Genomic DNA, 19,510 nt, shown 5'->3' with positions numbered 1-19,510 from the left:
TCACACGCGAAATGCAGTGATTGAGACAGCATTTGAGTGCACTTCAGAATACTCCCCGAGTTCTGTGGAACTAATCGGGGTAAAACAAAATGGAAAGATTTCTTTTCCCATCCAAATATGGAAAATTAGAAAATTCTGTTTATTATAGTTATCTTTTTTTTTGACAATTATAAGAAACACTTATTGAATATTTAGTATGTTCCAGTTTTGGGGTTTGCTGTTTTATATTATTTTCTATATTATTATTTATTTTTCCAATTAGATAGGTTTTGTTGTTGTTTGTTTTCTGGTTTTGCTGTATGTTTAGATTGGTTAAAGCTCCCGATGTTACATATCCAACAAAGGCCCAATATGAGAAATGGTGCACCCGAGCTTCAACCATCCTCGTCAAAGTTTGGCTTTTTATTTATTTATTTTGCTGTAAGTGAGTAGCATCCATTCACATTCTTCTCCTGCGCGGTGCATGCTGGGATGCAGCTCAGCTCAGTTTGCTGGAGAGAGAGAGCGAGAAGGGCAGCCTGTGTGATAGCAAGTGATGAGGCCCCTTCACCCAGGGTGGGTGTTTTCCAGGTCTCTTGTCTGTCCTACCGGGAATCGCCGTCTCTCATTTTCATTATCTGTACAACTCTAGCTGCTGCAGGGAGAGTTTTGTTTGCTCTCACAGAGAAGAGCACTCGAGTCCTAATTACCTGTATATTCTTGCCTTTCCTTCCCACTAATAAGACTAATCGCGCTCAAACACTGCTATTATGCCACCAGGGAGAAGGTGGGGCCTCCGTGTTTGGCTCTCCTTTTGTTCTTGTGCGCATTTGCAGGTGGAAACCATGACACGAAAATTAAAACGGTGCACCGCTTCTTTGGAAGCGTTTCAAAGCGGAGACAACCCCCCCCCCCCCCCCCCAGTTTATTGAATTGACAAACCGCAGTTAGGTTTGAAGACAGCAAGGAGGTCTGAACTTGGGCGCAGTTTTGTTGCAGATCTTGGCCTTAAATTGTTTTCTGTGTTGACTGGATTTGTAGACTTTCCAGAGCCATCAGCACTCAGACTTTCCAGCCCAATTACCCCACGGAGGAGGGAAGGGGCAAGTTCAATAGACTTTTTGTTAGGGTCCACAAAGGTGCCCCTCTTTGCCAGTGGGGGGAGGAGATAGAATGAACCTTTCTTTGAGTTTCTGGTTTTTGAGCCTTCAGGAAGTTCTTGAAGGGGTGAGTGAGTATAAAAGAAAAGTCTCAGTATTGAATTTGTTGTTCCCATTTCTTGTTACTGTCATTTATCCTTTTTGTTCAGAATAAAGCCTTTTTTTTTTTTGGTTTACCATATCATCAAATTAGTTTCTTAAAAGAAAGAAGTGAGATAGATGTACAGGGCCATTTGCCGTTGTAGGATCTACAATGCTATCTGATGAAGTGGCACCCGCTCCCAACATTGCTTCCACTTTTATCAAGTTGGATGGTTTTTTTTTTTTTTTTTTTTTTTTTTTTTTTATCTATGAACTGCTGCAAGGTGAGCGGCTTGACAAAGGTTTCTTTTAGCTGCTCCTTCCTGGGAAATGTTTACTTCCACCATAAACTACATTTACGTCCGTTTATTTAAGTGGAGAATTTAAGAGCAGTGTGGGTAGCATTTCACCAGAACTGAAGATCAAACAAAATCAAGACTTGAACAAATGGGCAGCTAAATCCACTGTGCAGGCAGATGAAATGATTTTACCTATGGTCAGTGGTGGTATATAGGGCAAAACATGTACAAGCCTTCTTCTTTTTTTTTTTTTGTCAAGATAAGATGTCATTTTCTCTACAGAAAAACTAGTGACACTGGAGGCCTGTCAGGTGTCATGTCTGCAACTTCCACTTTTGAGGGGGAACAAAATAGCCATGGTAGGGAAAAACAAACAAACAAACAAACGAACAAACAAACAAACCCATTTAGAGATTCATTTGCAACTCTGAAAGCACTGCTAACTTACCCTCTGGAATTTCCCCACTGCAGCCTGCTGACCCCAGACAAGCTTCCATAGATAACGGTTATCATCCCTCATAGTGGCAGGTCATTCCAAGACTGTGTAAGACACAAGGCCATGTCCTTTTCCAAATTCTCACCATGACTCATGGCAAGAAACATTTGGGGTAGGACCCAGAGTGAGCACAAAGACCCACACATTGGAAGAGATAACGTCATAGTAATTACTTTTGTTCTTCTCTTTCCTTAACTCAATCTATTACTTTTTCATGGGAAAAAAAATAAATAAAAAGCAAAAACCACCACTACCACCACCAAAACAAATCTAGTTTGCCTTTGCTAGCATGTAATGATGGGTCAAAACCATAGCTTTAAAGGGAAAAGCCCAGCAAGCTCCCCAGAAGTTCTGTTGAACCTTGAGTGGAAGCTTTGACTCCTAACCTTAGCAACCAGACCTGTTCTAGAGTCTTCTATTTATTTGTTTTACAACCTCCTCCTCCTCCCCTTCTTTCTCCTCCTCCTCTTCCTCCTCTTCTTCTACAGGAAGAGGGAAGTTTACATTTACACCTTTTCATCCTGGGTAGCAACCCTAGGACAGCTATGGCCTGATTCTAATCAGCTGAGGTGGAGCCCAGGAGCAGAGAGTCTCCCAAAGCTAATGCTGCAGATGAGGCTTTTTGGGGTTAGTGTGGAGCATGAACTTGTCAGGATCTGTGTATTTTGGGGGTGTAGAAGGGAGAGAAGGAATAAGACTAAGGCAAGGAGATAATTCTCTTGGGAATATGGTGATGAAATTCACCATAAGCAACAGCAACGCTCCTCCAGTTTTTATTTGATTGATGATTTTGGTGGGAGGGCCAGTGGAGATGGTCTCTTTCCTCCTCCCTCACTTGTCTTCTGAGTTATAGTGCCTACTCCAGGACAATTGAAACCCACAGCTTTATTCAGAGTTATGAAGAATAGAAAAGGAGAGCCATTACAGTTCAGCTTTGAACTTGACTTGGGAAATGTAAGACGGCAGAATATGCCCTGTAGCGTTCTAGGCATGCCTTCCCTTCTCTTGGCTTCATGTCCTAGTTAAATGGACATTTTCAGTTTTGCATTATCCTGATAATGCTTGATGGTCTGATGGTGTCAGTTAAAGTAAATCTGAAAGTGAGGTTCTTGGCTAGGTATAGGAATCTAGTATAGGAGTCAGGCAAGAGACACAGCCAATTATTATCATTAAGCCATCTTTCTTTGTGTGTGTGTGTGTCTGTGTGTGTGTGTCTGTGTGTGTCTGTGTGTGTGCATCTGTGTGAGCATTTCATCTTTCTGTGATTTTTATCACACTGTGCAATGGAGGCAGACCCTGCTTCCACCTTGTTGCAAGTATCTATGGGAAATCCAAGCAGTTTAAAGAGGAAACCGTAGACTAGGAGGTTGAGGATTGTTCATGTTCACTGTATTAACGCTAGTGTCTAAGACATTGCGTCATCTGTTGTGGTGGCTTGAATAAGAATGGCTCCCATAGCCTCATATAGTTGAATGCCTAGTCACCAGGGAGTGGCAGTGTTTGAGAAGGATTAGGAGGTGTGACATTGTTGGAGGAAGTGTGTCGCTGGAGGTAGGCTTTGAGAGTTTCAAAAACCCATGTCAGGCCTAGTCTGTCTGTCTGTCTCTCCCTCCCCTTCTCTGGATCCGGATGTAACTCTCAGCTACTGATTCCGCACAATGAGTGCCACCATGCTCCTGTCATGCCCTTGGCACCATGATGATAATGGGACTATGTAAGCCAGCCTCCAAGTAAACGCTTTCCTTTATAAGAGTTGCCTTGGTCATGGTGTCTCTTCACAACAATGCAACAGTGACTAAGACATCTATTATTAGTGCTCAGTAAATATTTGACAAATGAATAAATAATGTTGGCTACAATACTAGCTTCTGTTATATAAAAATGGTAGCGTGATAAGAGCCAGAGGGACTAGTCTGAGCTGTGGAGATGGTAGAAGAACACACACACACACTCTCTTTCAAGGTATTAATTTTGAGTTTAGATCAAGAGTTGGTTAGAATCTTTTAGTCCGAGAGTTGCTGTGAGCGTCAGCTGTGAGGACAGCCACCTCCGTGATGCAAATGTAGGTAAGAATTGGGTTTTGGTATCCCAGAGTCACAGCCCAGTTGTGTAAACCTGAGATTACAACACAATCCCAGTATTCTTCCTTACAGGAGGTTTTCACCTCAGAAGTTGAAGTTCAGGGAGGAAGAGCTATAAGAACGAGCAGGCATCGAAGCAGCAAGGAAGGGACTGAGGGGGCATTTTTATGCAGGGGATGGGTGGAGCCCTGAGAAGGGAGAATACGAGTGTATGTGTTTGAGTGCGTGCGTGCGTGCGTGGGTGCGTGCGTGCGTGGGTGTGTGCGTGCGTGCGTGGGTGTGTGCGTGCGTGCGTGCGTGCGTGCGTGCGTGCGTGTGTGTGTGTTAGTATGGGGGTGGGGGAGAGTCCGGAGATGGATTACTAAAGATACTGAGTTGAGACCTGCAAGAGTACAGAGCCCTGTCCCTAAGGTGTGTGCTGCTAAAAGCAGTGGCGAGCTACAGAACAGGTTGATTTGGATAGGTCATGAGCCATGACAGGAGAAGAAGGAAGAAGGAAGACAAATAAGTCCTTCCACAGTTAATTAAAATTATTCATTTATTAATTTTGATGTATGCGTGTTCACGTGCCCTCACATGCCATGGTGCGTGTATGGTGATTGGAGGAAAGCTTTGTGCGGTTCTTGCCTTTCACCTTTAATGACGGTTCTAGGGATTGCATTCAGGTCGTCGGGCCTGCACTCAGTCCACTCGTCTATCCCCTGGCAACTGCTGCAGTTTTTGATGCCAGCTCATCCACATGCTGTACTTTCTAAGGCATCCCAAGTAACATAACAAAGTAGGGCAACTGAAAAAACAAACAAACAAACAAACAAACAAACAAAAACCCCTTATATTAAAAAGTAAAGCGTCATTACAGGTATCTCATAAATAATAAAACAGCAGCAGCATAGCAATAATCATCTAGTCTTTCCACAGCCAGTTTTCTTATGAAAAGAAGTCTGGGCTGCTGACCTCTCTAGCAACTTTCGCAGGACATTTAAAGCCTTCTTAGCTGGCCCTTTGTTCCCAGGTTGCCATGGAGTGTCAATAAGCCCAGCTCAGAATAACCCAGACAGTGAACTGAGAGGTACAGCTTGCTTGCTGGCATGCCGGCTGGCCAGGTTTCACTGTTTTCCTTGCTCTCATCTTGGGAGGAGCACTGGGCAGCTGGTCGACTTGGCAGCTGGGCAAGGTGCATGTCTGTTGGCTGCCCAGAGTTTGAAACGCTACCAAGACTTGCCTTCCTCCTGAGCATGTGCGGGACCCGACAGCTGATAGCATCTGAAAATTGTTCACTGAGCACCTGTCCCTTGTATACCAGCACCTGGCTGACCGCCATTTAGGACAACGTGAACTCACTTGGTAGACAGGTGAGATGCTGAGCAGATTTTAATGGTTCATAGGAAGACCTGGGGACTTTGATCCTACTTAAAGAACAAACAAATCATATCAAAAGAAAGGAAGGAGGGAAGGAAGGAAGGAAGGAAGGAAGGAAGAAAGAAAGAAAGAAAAGCAATACATTTTGAGTGGGTTCATGTTGTACTTGTTGTTGGTGGCTTCCCAGTAGGCATCTATGTAATGTATGAGCCTGAAGCCTCCATATCACTCTTTGTTCAGCTAAGTAGTGGTCTAATAGACTATAGTGTATGTTTCCATTAGCAGAAAAAATGCATAATCTCTGCTTTAGAAAGTGAAGCATTGAGTTAAGCTGATTTATTTCATCTTATACCTCTTCTTCAGTTCCCAGTGACTGTTAGTGGATGGCTCCTATGGGGTGTTTCCTTAAGTCATTATTTCTCTGGACTGTGGGCTCATGCATCTACAGAATGGAATCACAGTATTCCGGGCGCTGTCCAACTCCCCCCCTGCCCCCCCTCCGTCCCCCGAAACTCCTTCCAGTTCCCTCTGGGCTTTCATTTCTTCATCCGGCTTGGCACACTGGTGAGGGTAGAAGCAGGTTCTGCAAGGAAATACTTCTGAAATGACTGGTGGTGTTAGAGCTGCTATTTAAAAATGACCCTTCGCAGACACTTGGGTTATCTTTAGGCCGTCAATGATCTGTGCCTACAAGAGCCAAAGGGAGTCTGCGGAAACTCTTGCTTGTTGTGTTTAGATAGTATTGCTCCTCAGCCAGAGGCCTCGTGACACATCTCAGATTTAGCTGGCCTTCTTCTTCTGCCTTGTCCAAGATGATTGTGGAGGCTTGGAATGGCTCAGTGTGCTGCAGAGGCTGAGGTGGGAGGACTGAAGCAGCAGTCCCATGCACAGCCATGTGAGGAAGGCAGTCCCTTTCCACACTGAGGGTAGGCACCTGGAACCTTTCTGTGGGCGGGGCTAGAAAGAGGCTCAAAAATGGCCCCAACTCCACCTTCTTACTGTAACTGTAGGGTCTTTGGTCTGTGGCTAATAAGCCAGTTTTCTCCAATGTGTTGATTTTTGTTTTTGTTTTTGTTTTTGTTTTTGTTTTTGTTTTTGACCATTTGGGTGAGATTGATAGGAGAGGAAGTTTCTCGGCTTGGTAAGGTCGGCACACAGATGCCCACGGCATATCCTTATGCAGCAGGCAGCGTGGGATCTTAGCTGGCAATGGGACTCTGAACTGTATCAGGCCTTAGGAGTGGACTGGGAAATTGGGTGGGGATGTGGAAAGAAGAGTATCAAATTTTTGGACTGTACCCCAGTCCTTTTTCCATTTCTTCACTGTAAAATCTCCCTCTTTCTTATCTCCATCTAGGATGGATGGAAGAAGTCTTGAATTCATTGGTTTTTTGGTTTTTTTGTTTGTTTGTTTGTTTGTTTGTTTGGTGTTTTTTTTTTTTTTTTCTTCTCTGGAGTGGGATAAGGTAGGGGCCAGAAGAAGAGAATTTACTAGTTCAAGACATTTTACTTTCAACTTTGGGCGCCACAGCTGGCCTTTTCTGGGACTGTGGTTAAGCCAACTCGAGCCCTGCACGATGTTGGAAGGGCTCAGCCATCCCTGCAGGGTAGAAGGATGGAGTAGAAGTTTTTGGTGGTTTCTCTGATCTGGCTCCTGAGTCCCTAGAGAAGGTTAGAGTAGGCCCCAGGAAGAAGCAACAGTTCAAAGGTGGGCACTGGGGCGTTCAGTCACTCCTTCATTGGCTAGTCCATGTGGCTTTCCTTGTTTAAGGTTTCCTTGTCAACCTGAAAATTTCAGTTTAGAACCAGGTGGGGAACCTCAGAGGCAAAGCCACAGAAGTGGGGGAAGCAACAGCCTTGGCTGGCAAAGCCAGCACCTTTCCCTGCACTACCACAGCACCCAGCTGAGACAGAGTCATCCCCAGCCCCCTGCTCCTACTTTTTTCCAAACCCACACAGAACAACTTCTCAGAACCATTCATAATTCACTGGGCCTGTCGCCCTCTTCCTCCAGGCTCTGTCATGCTCCCTAAAGTGGAGCTTTGTTCAGACACGGGCAGTGGCTTGTGTGGGGCAACAGTCATGTATCTGGCCCGTGAAAATATTCCCGCAAGTATAATCCCTTCAGGCTTGTAACCCTTTCTTCTGTGATGCACTGCTTCAAGAGCCTTGCAGACAAAGCAAAGGGATGTTTATTTCCTTCTTTTCTTCTAGGGTGAGGAGTCACAGACAAGGTGCCTAGGTGAAAGCTAAGTGTGTGGTGCTTACAGAAAGCCTGGCCAGCATTGTCCACAGTCACTATCCATTGTGTTCCTTAATCCCTTAGTCACTTGAACACAGGCTGAGCCTTTGGCTTGAAGCAGAAGGTGTAGCTGCTGCAATAGGCTTAATTTGTGGGGATTATTTCAGAGACAAGGAGTCAGCCCAGGCCCAAAACAAACAGATGGCTCCCCCTCTTTTTTCCTTTCCCTCCTCTGCTGCTGTGGGATGACTTAGGGATCCCTATCACCTGCAGCAGGGCAGGAAGGGGAGGGTGAGGATTCACTCTCACTCCTTCTCTGCTGAACTTACCATCTGAAAAACAGCAGCAAAACAAGACTCAGAGCTTCTCTGCGGGGCAGCCCGGTGCTTCCTGGGTCACTCTAAACTGATTGGCCTTGAAGGCACTCACTTCGAGTTAATGACCTTGGTCACAGGAGCATCCTACCAGCCCAAAGTCCACAAAAGCAGCCAGCCAAACTAAGACCACCCACCAAGCCCCGCTGTTTAATGAGTGCATTAAAGAGTTCCTTATTTAAGAAACTCTACTTCTGGCCCCTGATAAACAAACAAGCTCACACACACACAAAAAAAAAACAAAAAACAAAAACAAACAAACAAACAAACAAAACAAACAAACAAACAAAAAAACCAAAAAAACCAAAAACTTACATTCTCATACAAAGTATTGATTTTTCCACACATTGAGAACCCTAGTAGTGAACAGATGTGATGGTGCGCTGGGCCCCTCTAGGCAGAACTGATTTGCAGGAACATGCCAGCAGGTGACTAAGCCTTGCCTCAAGCTCTGTGCTGACATTTGAAGACTTTATGGGCCCAGTCTGTCCCAAAAACATCGTCAGATCTCTTCCTACCCCTGAATGTTTTCTGTGAATGGAAAATTCCCACTGAAGCAACTGTCCATCCCGTTGGTGCTGCCAACTACTGAGGCTGCTGCTGGTAGACGTAGGTTCCTCCATCATATTGTTGACCCTCAGAGCAAAGGGTGGCGGAGCCATTGGTCCTGGAGGATTCAAGTGCTAGGCTCAAGCAGGCAAGGCGAGATCCACTCAGTGCTGTCAGGAAGGGAGCAGACATCCAACATGGAAGGGTTCCATAAAGAAAGCGTGTGGGATTCCGTAGCAGGAAGAGGCGTCCTGAGGGCTCCAGTTCTAAAGAGGGCAGAGTGAGGAGCTGGATGCGTCAGATTCTTTTATCTTGGAAAGGATGGGAGCCAGGGACCCTCAGGTTCCCTGTGTGGTTTCATGAATGGGCATGCCACTCACTGAGTTAAGGCACACTCAGGAGGAATGCATTTGGTCCCAAGTTTTGGACTTTCTTGTCATTCTATTTCATAGGGGGTTTTTTTTTGTTTTGTTTTGTTTTGTTTTTGTTTTTGTTTTTGTTTTTTACCTCCTCCTATTCTCTCATAACTACTGAAATGTATTTGTTTCTTGGCTTTAGAACTTTACAAAGAATCAGTATCTCTGATTAAAAAAAAAAAAAAGGTAAGATGCCAATTCCCGAATGGAGCGTATAGATTGAAAGAGCTCTTGGGCCCCTGGTGTATTTTATCCATGAATGTACATAGCCTGCCTTTTGCCAGAGGATCAAGTGCCCTTCAGTAGGCATTCCGGATAGACCTTTGTGTTTCTGTCTGAGGAGCAGGCTTGTTGGCAATGAAACCTGGCATTGCAAAATCCTTCCTTAAGCCTTTGTTTAATGCCAGAGATCTCAAATGCTCGCAGATTTTGGAGAGGTGCCAAACCGTGCTCCCGGATTAGGAGACGGGTGGAAAGACTCCCATAATCTATAAGCCTAATATAAGCTGCCATTTCAAATGAATGAATTGTTTGGACTGCTGGAAGGAGGCCAAGGATGTTTGGAGTTCCCTTTTTAGCTTATACAAGTTCTGCACTATTGGGCTTTTATAACCCCGCTCTAATTACTACATTATCATGTGCACTGCTTCGAGGTAAGCCCGTTAAAAACTCAGCCTGGCCTCTTTTGCTGACCCTTCGCATGGGTCCTAGCTGCAAGATCGGTCACTCACAGCATTTTCCTCATTTGTCTTGTATCAAAGATCCTAGTGGGAAATGCGGGCTTTCTGCACCCTACAGAGGGATAGTCTGTGTGAATGCCTTACACATTACACGGCACACCACTAGGCAGGTGGAGACAGGAGTCTGCGGTGTCATGCCTCAACTGCAGAAGTTCCAGCTCCACATCAATGTGAATAATTTCATTACGAAGCACAAGATTGTCCCAGGCTTTGAACAGTCTGGAAAAGTCCTAGCTGCTCTTGGCTTTGCCTCTTCCTTTGCCAATCTGGAGTCATCTCCTAGTAGGTGTGTCCAGATGGTGAGCTGAGCGTTGGCCAGAACAAGAAAAAACATCTTTTTTAAAGATTTGGCCGCTGTGAACTCCTGGGGACTCCCCAGCTTGTGCCTCTGGCTTGCCTTGATCTTCTACTACACTGGTGGTTTCTCCCTTGATAGGAAGCAGCCATCTTCTTCTGTGGTCAGAATTTTCCAGTCTGTTCCCAGACAGCTCCAGCTGCGAGCATTTTCACACGGCCCTGGTTCTGGTAATACAAAGAGCAAAGAGTAAACGGAGCCAGCCATAACACTGAGTAATGCCGGGAGGTGCCTTCTAGAACAAACAATGTGGGTGAACTGCAGAGAGGGAATACCTCTGGCTTGACATTTAAATTACTGAATTATTTAAATGAATGTCAATTAGGCGGAGTAGGCTTGCTGCCTTCTGCCAGGGCACTTCCTGGTTATCCACACAGGCAGGTGTAAAGACTTTATTCGCTTTAGATAGCCCACTTCCTGTGGCACCATGGAGGAGCAGCATGTGACATATATTTCTTGGCATATACTGTATTGATAGTGGGGTCTGAGCTGTTCAGAGTACACACTTTCTTAATGTGTAGCCCTTAAAGGTATTGCCTAGCCCAACACCCAGCCCAAATAAAATATCACAGGCCCACACTTGTTATGGCGAATATTAAATTTGACCAGACTGAAAAAGTGAGTCATGGGTGTTTTGAGGCTTCCTGTATTCCTAAGAATTGTGGCTATTAAAATCTAAGTAGGTTCTGCCTTCCTTTTAGTCTTTGTTGAATTAGTAACCCTAATTCAGAAAATCACTTTGGCATCTCTTCAAACTAACTCACACTGCCAGATGAAAATTGCCACAGTGGCATTTTGTGTGTGTGTGTGTGTGTGTGTGTGTGTGTGTGTGTGTGTGTGTGTTGGAGGAGAAGGGAGGAGGGGTGTGTGTCATTCTTATATTATGAATTTAAGGTCTTCATTTATATTTGCGTATGTGTGTGGGTATAAAATAAGAGCATAAAGGATTTGCTAATTAGGCTTATGGGAATGTACCAGTTAAAAAAATGAGATGTTGGGAAGAAAGCATAAGAGAACCAGATTTAATGAAGGCTACTCATTGCTGACTGGGCTTGGCTCCTGGTTCCATATCAAAGCCCGAGTTAATTATTATAGACCATTAACAGCTTTTCTCCTTTTGCCTTTTCCTTTTGTCCTGTGTGTGAAGAGCAAGGATATGTAAACTGTGGGCCTGACATTTGACTGAGAGGGATCACCTACAGAAAAATCAGTCCATAACTCCTACTTCTGTGTCTACAACTGTAGCAAATGTTTCGATGGCAGAAGGAGATTTAGCTGAGGCTGCAGGAGTGACAGCTGGTGGAGGTTAAGGCTGCTTCCTGCCTCTGCACTGCAGAAGTGGGTTCAGTGGGCCGAACTTCACAAAATGTTAAAAAGGACTCAAGGTTCCTTGCTTCTGGTGAAGTTCTTTAGGGTGTAGTCCAAACATCTGTCAGACTATCTATATCCTGTCCAAAACAAACAAACAAACAAACAAACAAACAAACGAGAGACCTTGGGAAGTGCTGTTTCTTTCCATGTCTGTGGATATAGGAGTTTACTTTAGACTGCAACTTTGAAAACAGCTCACGCTGGGAACCATATTAGTAGAACCACAAAGTGTGGCTCTTTGGTGTCTTGAACCGTATGTTTACTTATGTTTGTTGGTTTACTGCTTTGTTGTGATGCTGTAGGTCAGTGGCCCTCAACCTGTGGGCTGCAGTCCCTTTGGGGGGCTAATGACCCTTTCACAGGGGTCGCCTAAGACCGTGGGAAAACACAGACATTTACATTATCACTCATACCAGTAGCGAAGGTACAGTTTTGAAGTAGCAGTGTCTTAGTCAGCGTCTCTACTGCTGTGAAGAGACACCATGGCCACAGCAACTCTTCTAAAGGAAAGCACTTCATTGGGGCCTGTCTGACAGGTTCAGAGGTTTAGGCAGCAGGAAGTGAGTGAGACCTTAGGCCTTGCTTGAACTTCAAAGTCCGATCCCTAGTGACACACTTCCTCTAACAAACCCATTACCTACTCCAGTAAGACCACACCTCCTAATGCTACCACCCGCTCTGGGCCTATGGGGGCCACTTTTATTCAAATTAACCCATGCAACAAAACAGTTTTATGCGTGTGGGCCACCACAATAGGGGAAACTATATTAAAGGGTCACACCATGGCGAAGGTTGAGAAACACTGCTGTAGATAAACTTAGGGTACCTCACCACGTGTCATGGGCTCCTCTGCGTGCTGTACCCCCATTCTCTGACCACCTATTCTATAAGCTCAGTGGTGAGTGACATCTTTACAGCTTGTTGTTATTTATGATCGATCTTATGCGCTGACCAAATGATATTTGGTTATCCATTATCAGCCTGTGAATAGTCACCTTTTATTTTCACTTCACTTCTTCACAATACTAAATCTTCATCCCTGACCTCGTATCAGCCAGATACACTTTTCAATGCATTAGGTATATTCTTGGATAAATATGATTAAGAATGATTTACAATGAGAATGTTTGTATTTTAAATGTGTACCAGTTGCTTTATTTCAGTCTTTAAAATATATAGTCAATTAAGCCACGTGCGGTGGTGCATTCCTGTAATCCCAGCACTTGGGAGGCAGAGGCAGGCAGATCTCTGTGAGTCCAAGGGTAGCCTGGCCTACAAAATGAGTCCCCCATAGCCAGTGCTACACAGAGAAACCCTGTCTCAAAAAAAAAAAAAAAATCAAACCAACCAACCAACCAGCCAACCAACCAACCAAATAAATAAAATATAGCATTTAATTCTGTTTCAGGTCACACACAAATCAATAGTACACCATTAACTTTCCCAAAACTCCCCTCCCCCATTCAGTTCCTGTTGGGCATCAGTCAGCAATTCTTCTTCCAGCTTCATGCCATTCAAGAGTGGCAAGCATGCCTAGATGGACTCTTTAGAAATATTATCTTTCAACTATCTTTTGACAAGTGCAAACTTTTGTTACACACACACACACACACACACACACACACACACACACACACACACACCATATTTTTATCTTATAGAAATAGATTCCTCCAGGAATATTTTTTGAATTTCTCTAGGTAGCAAAAATAAAGACTACCTCTTCGCTCATTAAAGTGTTTGCTCATTAACAATGTCTGAAGGCTTAGGATTCTCAGGGGTCAGACTGCTGACATACATAGCACTGGCAGTGGCTATTTTGGATTTTCCGCTCTCAGGCATGTCTTTGCTGTTGGATAAAGCCCCTTGTGGTTTTCAAAAGAACTAGCAAGTCAATTATAAACAGAAGGATGTGTCTGTGTGGCTGCATGCGCTCACACTGTGGGATGCAGCTCCCACACGGCAGCGGGCAGTGAACTGTGTTTCCACTTCTTTGAAGAGGGAAGAAGAAAGATTAATGACACTTTTTTCTTTCTGAGATAAACCCACATCTCTATACATGCCCACACAAATCTGTGTATATGAACTTGACATTTTCACTTTCAGGTCTTCTCTTAAAAACGCAGCCACCTGACCTACCTTTCTACCTTCCTTCCTTTCTTCCTTCCTTCCTCTCTTTCTTTTTGTTTTTAAAGGAAAAAAGGCAGTTATGACATGCTGCCAAGAGTTAGGTGATCAGAGGGGAGCCTCTCTGTGCCACAGACCTTGGGAGAGAGTGCTGGAGGCCAGATTTCCTTGAAGAGGCCTTTGGTGACAGTGGCCTTGGCTCACTAAGGAATAGCCTTTAGGATTGAGCTGTGCACATTCTGTCTTCACTTTCCTTCCCTGCTGGCTGAAAGTGTTGGAAGTAGCAAGTCTGAACTAATCATCCCAGTGAGGGAGGAGGAAAGAGTGATGTGAAAATGAAACTGCAAATAAGTGTTTTCAGAAAGACAATTGGGAGGTCTAATGAAGTGTGCCTCTCCTGTGATACACTGGAGTCTCACTTTGTTTTGCATCTTGACATCACTGGGCTTCTGGTTTCTGGTCCTACCTGCTACTTAATAGTTTAAATATAGCTTCCTTCCCTTTGTTTGTGCCCTTGGTCTGAGTATTTGATGCCAGTTATTTTTTTCCTTGTTCCTTACCAGTTGATTATTCCATTTATTTATTTATAGGCAGAGTTTCTCTGTGTAGGCCTGGCTGTCCCAGAACTCTCTGTATATACCAGGCTGGCCTTGAACTCACAGAGATCTGCCTGCCTGCCTCTGCCTCCCGGAGTGCTAAGATTAAAGGTGTGCACCACCACTCCTGGCTATCAGTTGGCAATTCTTAAGAGCTATAAGTCACAGTTTTAACTAATGCCCAAACTCCAGTGTTATCATTACAGGTAGCCTAGCATGTAGCTGAAGATGTTCATAACTTGGATTTGTATCTGTAGAATCTTCTACAAGCGTGTTCTGAAGCATTGCCCATGAGTGCAGACAGGGCAGGAACGGGTGCTCGCTGTTGCCATGCATTTATTCATTTATTTAGGAGACTTTTTTTGGGGGGGTATAAAATAAAGGTGGTGAATATTATATTCCCATCAAATGTTTTGTTTCGCCATAGGAACTGGGGACTATGAGAGAGGAATTTCATGCCAGGAGTCTGGACAGCCCGTTGCCAGTCTCTGTCCTAGCATGATCTTAAGGAGGATGCACAACATAGTCAGATATACTTGTAGACTGAGATGAGATTATTATTTGGTTGAGTGACAGCCATGTGGAATGTGGACATCGGTCAGTATGATGAGTCTGTGACTGGGTTTGCAGTGATTTAGGGAAACCTGTTTTGTTTTGTTTTGTTTTGTTTTTTCTCCGAAAGAGGTGACGCTCACACAAGTGAATTGTTTTCCCTTCTCACCTCTCCTTTGCAGATGAGAATCCCAAAGTCAACCAGAAACTTTACATGTGTGTGTGTGAGGGCCTCTCCTGCGGGAATGAGGACCACTGTGAAGGCCAGCAGTGTTTTTCCTCTCTGAGCATCAACGACGGCTTCCACGTCTACCAAAAGGGGTGCTTTCAGGTTTATGAGCAGGGGAAGATGACGTGCAAGACCCCGCCGTCACCTGGCCAAGCTGTGGAATGTTGCCAAGGGGACTGGTGCAACAGGAACATCACGGCCCAGCTGCCCACTAAAGGTTCCCATGGCTTCTTCTATTTCTAGATCAAGGGCTTGTGTGAGTGTTGCCCCAAGTCTGTGTGGGTTAAGGATGTGCACAGCCTCCTACTCCCTGAACCAGAGCCGATGGGCCATGGAAGGTCACTCTGGGTGAGGAAAGGAAAGATGTGGTCTTTGGAATCTTAAAAAAGAGGATGGGTGTTTGGGGGAAAGTTAGTGATGTGACATTCATCCAGGGGACGGATTTGCTGGCTACAGGTCACCACTGACAGGTGTATGGTTCCCCGCACCGCTTTCTGTTAAGGGGCCATGGTGACTTTCATAATCCCTTAAGCCATTCTGCCCAGTAAACATTCATCTCTTGGTCATGAGGGTTCTGAGAGAGGTAGAGCAGTAACCTGGTGCCTGCATGAAGTGCCTTTCCCTTCTTAAGAAGAAGACAAAAAAAAAAAAAAAAAAAAAAAAAAAAAAAAAAAAAGAAAAAGCTTGCTAACCCTTCCAGAATGGAAAGTCAAATCACATGCGATTGTGCATGAGCCCTGTAGTTAAGGAGTTTCCTGTCATGCATTTCCAATGGATCTCATGTGCTTTGGAAACCGGTCTCCCTCTGAGACTGTTTTCTCATATAGTGAACTCTAAGTGGCTATCTCAAGCTTCTGTCAAGATTAATATAGGTCCACCCCAAGCCAAATTTACTCTTAATAAGTAGTACCTCTTAATAGGTTTAATTATATGATTTTGTACTCATGGAAGGAAAGCACAAAAGGCCACACCAACCCTTCACTGCCAGGGTTGACACCAGGCAGGAAGGATAGCTGATAGGTCACAAGGCAGGTTTTTAGTTGCTGTGACTCCCTTAAGGGCTGGTACAGGCTACATTCTGATATGAAAATAGAGTTGAATAACAAGGCTTTCAAACAAACAAACAAACAAAAAGGATCGAATATTTGAATAGTTAGATACCCTCACACTCAGTATGTTAATTCTTTACTCACAGAATGGATGGACAGGAAGAAATGTCTCTAGTTGCACACCCTGCTATGCGTTAAGCTTTACACACTTATTTGTGCATTTACTTATTTGTGTTTGTGTGTGCGGACACACATGCACACACTCACTTGTGTTTGCATGTGTGTGGTAGGTAGGAAAGAGGACAATTTGTGGGAGTTAGTGCTCCTACTATGTGTGTCCCACGGGTCGAACTCAGGCTGGGAGGCTTTGCAGCCAATGCTCCTGCCCTCTGAGCCACTTTGCTCTCCAGCACCCTGTGTTTTAGCAGAAGGCGCTTTGTACAAGAAATTTCGTATTTGAGACGTCACACTACCTGTCATTTTTATCAGATCACTTCTTACACATAATCTTGCAGATGGCAGGCACTATAGAGTATGCTGTTTAACAACCTGATTCTCAGGACTTGCTGAGTTAAAGAAACAGTGTGAAGGATCTTTGAGTAGACAGTGGGTTGCTGAAGGGAACAGTGAGACAGGGAAAGCATGTTCTCACTGGGAAGTCTCAGTGTAATGGCTGCCCATCAGGGCTTGTTGTAAAGCACTTTGCATCTGAAGGTAAAAGCAAGAATAATGTCAAGGCTTATATGGCGCTTGCGTTTCAGAAGCTCTTAAACAGTCATGCATTAATATAGCTGATTCTTGGTGGGATCCTTTCTAAACCCCAGTTGTGTTTCATCAACTGACCACTGAAATGCGTGTCAGGGCCATTGGTTGGAAATGGGAAAGTATTCTAGTTGTGAGTTGTTTTGATCCATGAGATTATTTGGTCAGGATCAGGAGCCATTTCCTAGGATATTGGTAAATGACAAGAGAACGGTGGGTCCCAACATCCACTTACCATTTTCTTTCTGTTCTCCAGGGAAGTCCTTCCCTGGATCACAGAATTTCCACCTGGAAGTCGGACTTATCGTCCTCTCAGTGGTGTTTGCAGTGTGTCTTTTAGCTTGCCTCCTGGGAGTTGCCCTCAGGAAGTTTAAAAGACGCAATCAAGAACGCCTCAACCCCAGAGATGTGGAATACGGTACCATCGAAGGCCTCATCACCACCAACGTAGGAGACAGCACCCTAGCGGTGAGTGTGGAGTCCGGAGGGAGGTGGAGGTGGACACCTTGAGTGTGGAAAGCCAACAGTGAATGGACAGTTGAGTCATGCAGTGTGACTACTGTAGTTTTTGGACCATAAGACACACTTTTTCCCCCAAAAGTGGCAAAGTGGGGGGAAACTAGGGTGCGCTTTATGGTCCAATTGCTGTTTTTTACTGTTTTTCTTGTTTTACTGCTCTAAAACCTGGGTGCGCCTTATGGTCAGGTGAGTCTTATGGCCTCAAAAATATGGTATATATTCACTGGGCCCCTAGACAAGCACCCAGTATAAGAACACACTTCTTGTGAATAAGAACATCCATTTCAGACTGACACAAAAAGAATGGCTCTGAGACTTTATGTTATAGATTCTTGGTGGTGACTTTTCTTTCAGGGATGTGAGGAAAAGGGACAGAGAATGGTTGGTGGCCTGCAGTTTTGGAGGGCTTGGAAGGGTGGTACTCCTGTTACTTTATTTGTACCAACAAAAGTGTTTGTTTTTTTTTTAAAGGAAGCATCTTTTGATTAATATTAAAAAATCATTTTCCCTTTACATTATTTGAATACCCCATAATTTGGAAACTTGGCAGCTCCTGAAGTAGCCATTTGGTTTTTGACGCTCCAGTACTGCCCCCTTGTGGAGTGTAGGCAGCTGGCTGAACCAATGTCCTCTGCTAGAAATCTGTGTAGCACGTACAGATTTTAAAATGCTTTCATAGGCACTTTAACAAGTAAAAAGGGGTAAAACCAAAACTTTACAATTGCTATCATTTCAACGTACAATGAAATTATTGACATTTTACATGAGTTTTCAAAGGATGCATCTATCCAGACCCCTCATAGTTTACTTCTACAGCACAGATGGTGATGTTATTTATACATTTGACTCTTTCTCCCTGGCCAGTGAGGTGGCTCTGAGGGGTAAAGATGCTCACTGCTAAGCCTAATGACCTAAATTCAATTCCCCAGAACTCACATGGTAGAAGGAGAAAACCGACTACAACAAGCTGTCTCTGACTTCCAAATATGTGCCGTAGCAAGGCTGACCCCTCCGCCCCCAATAAATAAGTAAACAAATAAATGCCATAAAAATTTAAAATGGCCCATGTATTTTAAAGCTATAGTGTCACATTAAAAGTGAATGTCTTCTTTTAGTTGCTCTTCTAAACTTTTAGTTAAGTCAGGGAAGTAGGTCACTTACCACACACAGCCTACTATAGAGTGCAAAAGAATAAAGTAACAGCATTCTCCATGGATACTACATGGTTTTCCTGAAAAAGACAAAGATCTGTGGGTGTTAGGTGCGAACGATACAACCAGATCAGCTTTCCCCCTGTCCTAATCCAGTGAGCTGCAAGCCAATCAAGTTATCTTTGTAATGTGATTCAGAGCTGTTTAATGCTATGCTCCTGTCTTATACTGGATTGTCATGCCTGAAGGCTGACTCTACTACGTACGTGACAAGTCTATAAGTGCCTGGAAGTTCTGTAATTAGGGTTGCTCTACAACTTTCTTTTGTTGTTTACTAGAAAAGATGTACCCTAAGCCATGAGCATCTTCAGCTCGTGTGCTACACCTGGGCAGCGGTAGGACCCACCTGTAGTCAGGTGTCAGAGCATCACTGATGCTGGAGGATGCAGGCTGGGAACCATCTTGCCTTGCTGCCTGAACCATCAGTGTTCCGTTTCAGTGAAAAAGGAGCAAGTTAGCATTGTGTACCTCCTTTTACTTACCTATTTGAGTTGTGGTGTGTTAGAACTGGGAGAAAGGAGACCTCCCCACCTTCCACCCTCCATTAAACCTTTGCTCAGAAGTCTGTTCTGAGGTTTAGGGAAAAGCAGGTGGGTTTATGGAGTTTGGGAGGCTGGTTCCCGACACGCTTCAGCAAAGCAAGACTCTAACACAGATTAGTCAGAGCGTTGTTCCTCAGAGCTGCTAACATGTCTAATTACCAAGGGCAGTGATTGGAATATCTAGTGCAAATTACTGTTTAAGTAGCTTTTAGAATTTTGAAATAGGAATGAAAGCCTGTGCCAAAACAGTCTTCTCAACGCAACCCAGCCACGCAGCTGACAGAAAGCCATGCTATGATGACACAGTAAGGAACAACCAGTTGTCCTTATTTACTTATTTAAACAATATGTTCATTTATGTGAGCTGACAAAGTGTGACCTAGCTGAAGCTCGCCCACGGCTGAGGCTTCAGGAGCTGAGG

At 44.3% G+C, this 19,510-nt stretch overlaps 1 protein-coding gene across 2 annotated transcripts in view; it reads left to right on the top strand.

The window, feature by feature from the left end:
* Positions 1–19,510, top strand: part of ACVR1 (activin A receptor type 1) — a 74,115-nt gene that overhangs the window by 23,439 nt on the left and 31,166 nt on the right. For both annotated transcript variants that reach the window (XM_084799665.1, XM_084799666.1), the window contains 2 exons: positions 14,960–15,223; positions 17,074–17,285. In XM_084799665.1, coding sequence (XP_084655791.1) covers positions 14,960–15,223; positions 17,074–17,285 — 476 coding nt within the window. The remainder of the gene's footprint in view (positions 1–14,959; positions 15,224–17,073; positions 17,286–19,510) is intronic.

Source organism: Acomys minous (assembly GCF_964271855.1).
Source record: "Acomys minous genome assembly, chromosome: 10".
In the NCBI taxonomy this organism is placed as follows: domain Eukaryota; kingdom Metazoa; phylum Chordata; class Mammalia; order Rodentia; family Muridae; genus Acomys; species Acomys minous.
Note: the sequence above shows the minus strand (reverse complement) of the source record. Positions and strands in the feature narration are given on the sequence as shown.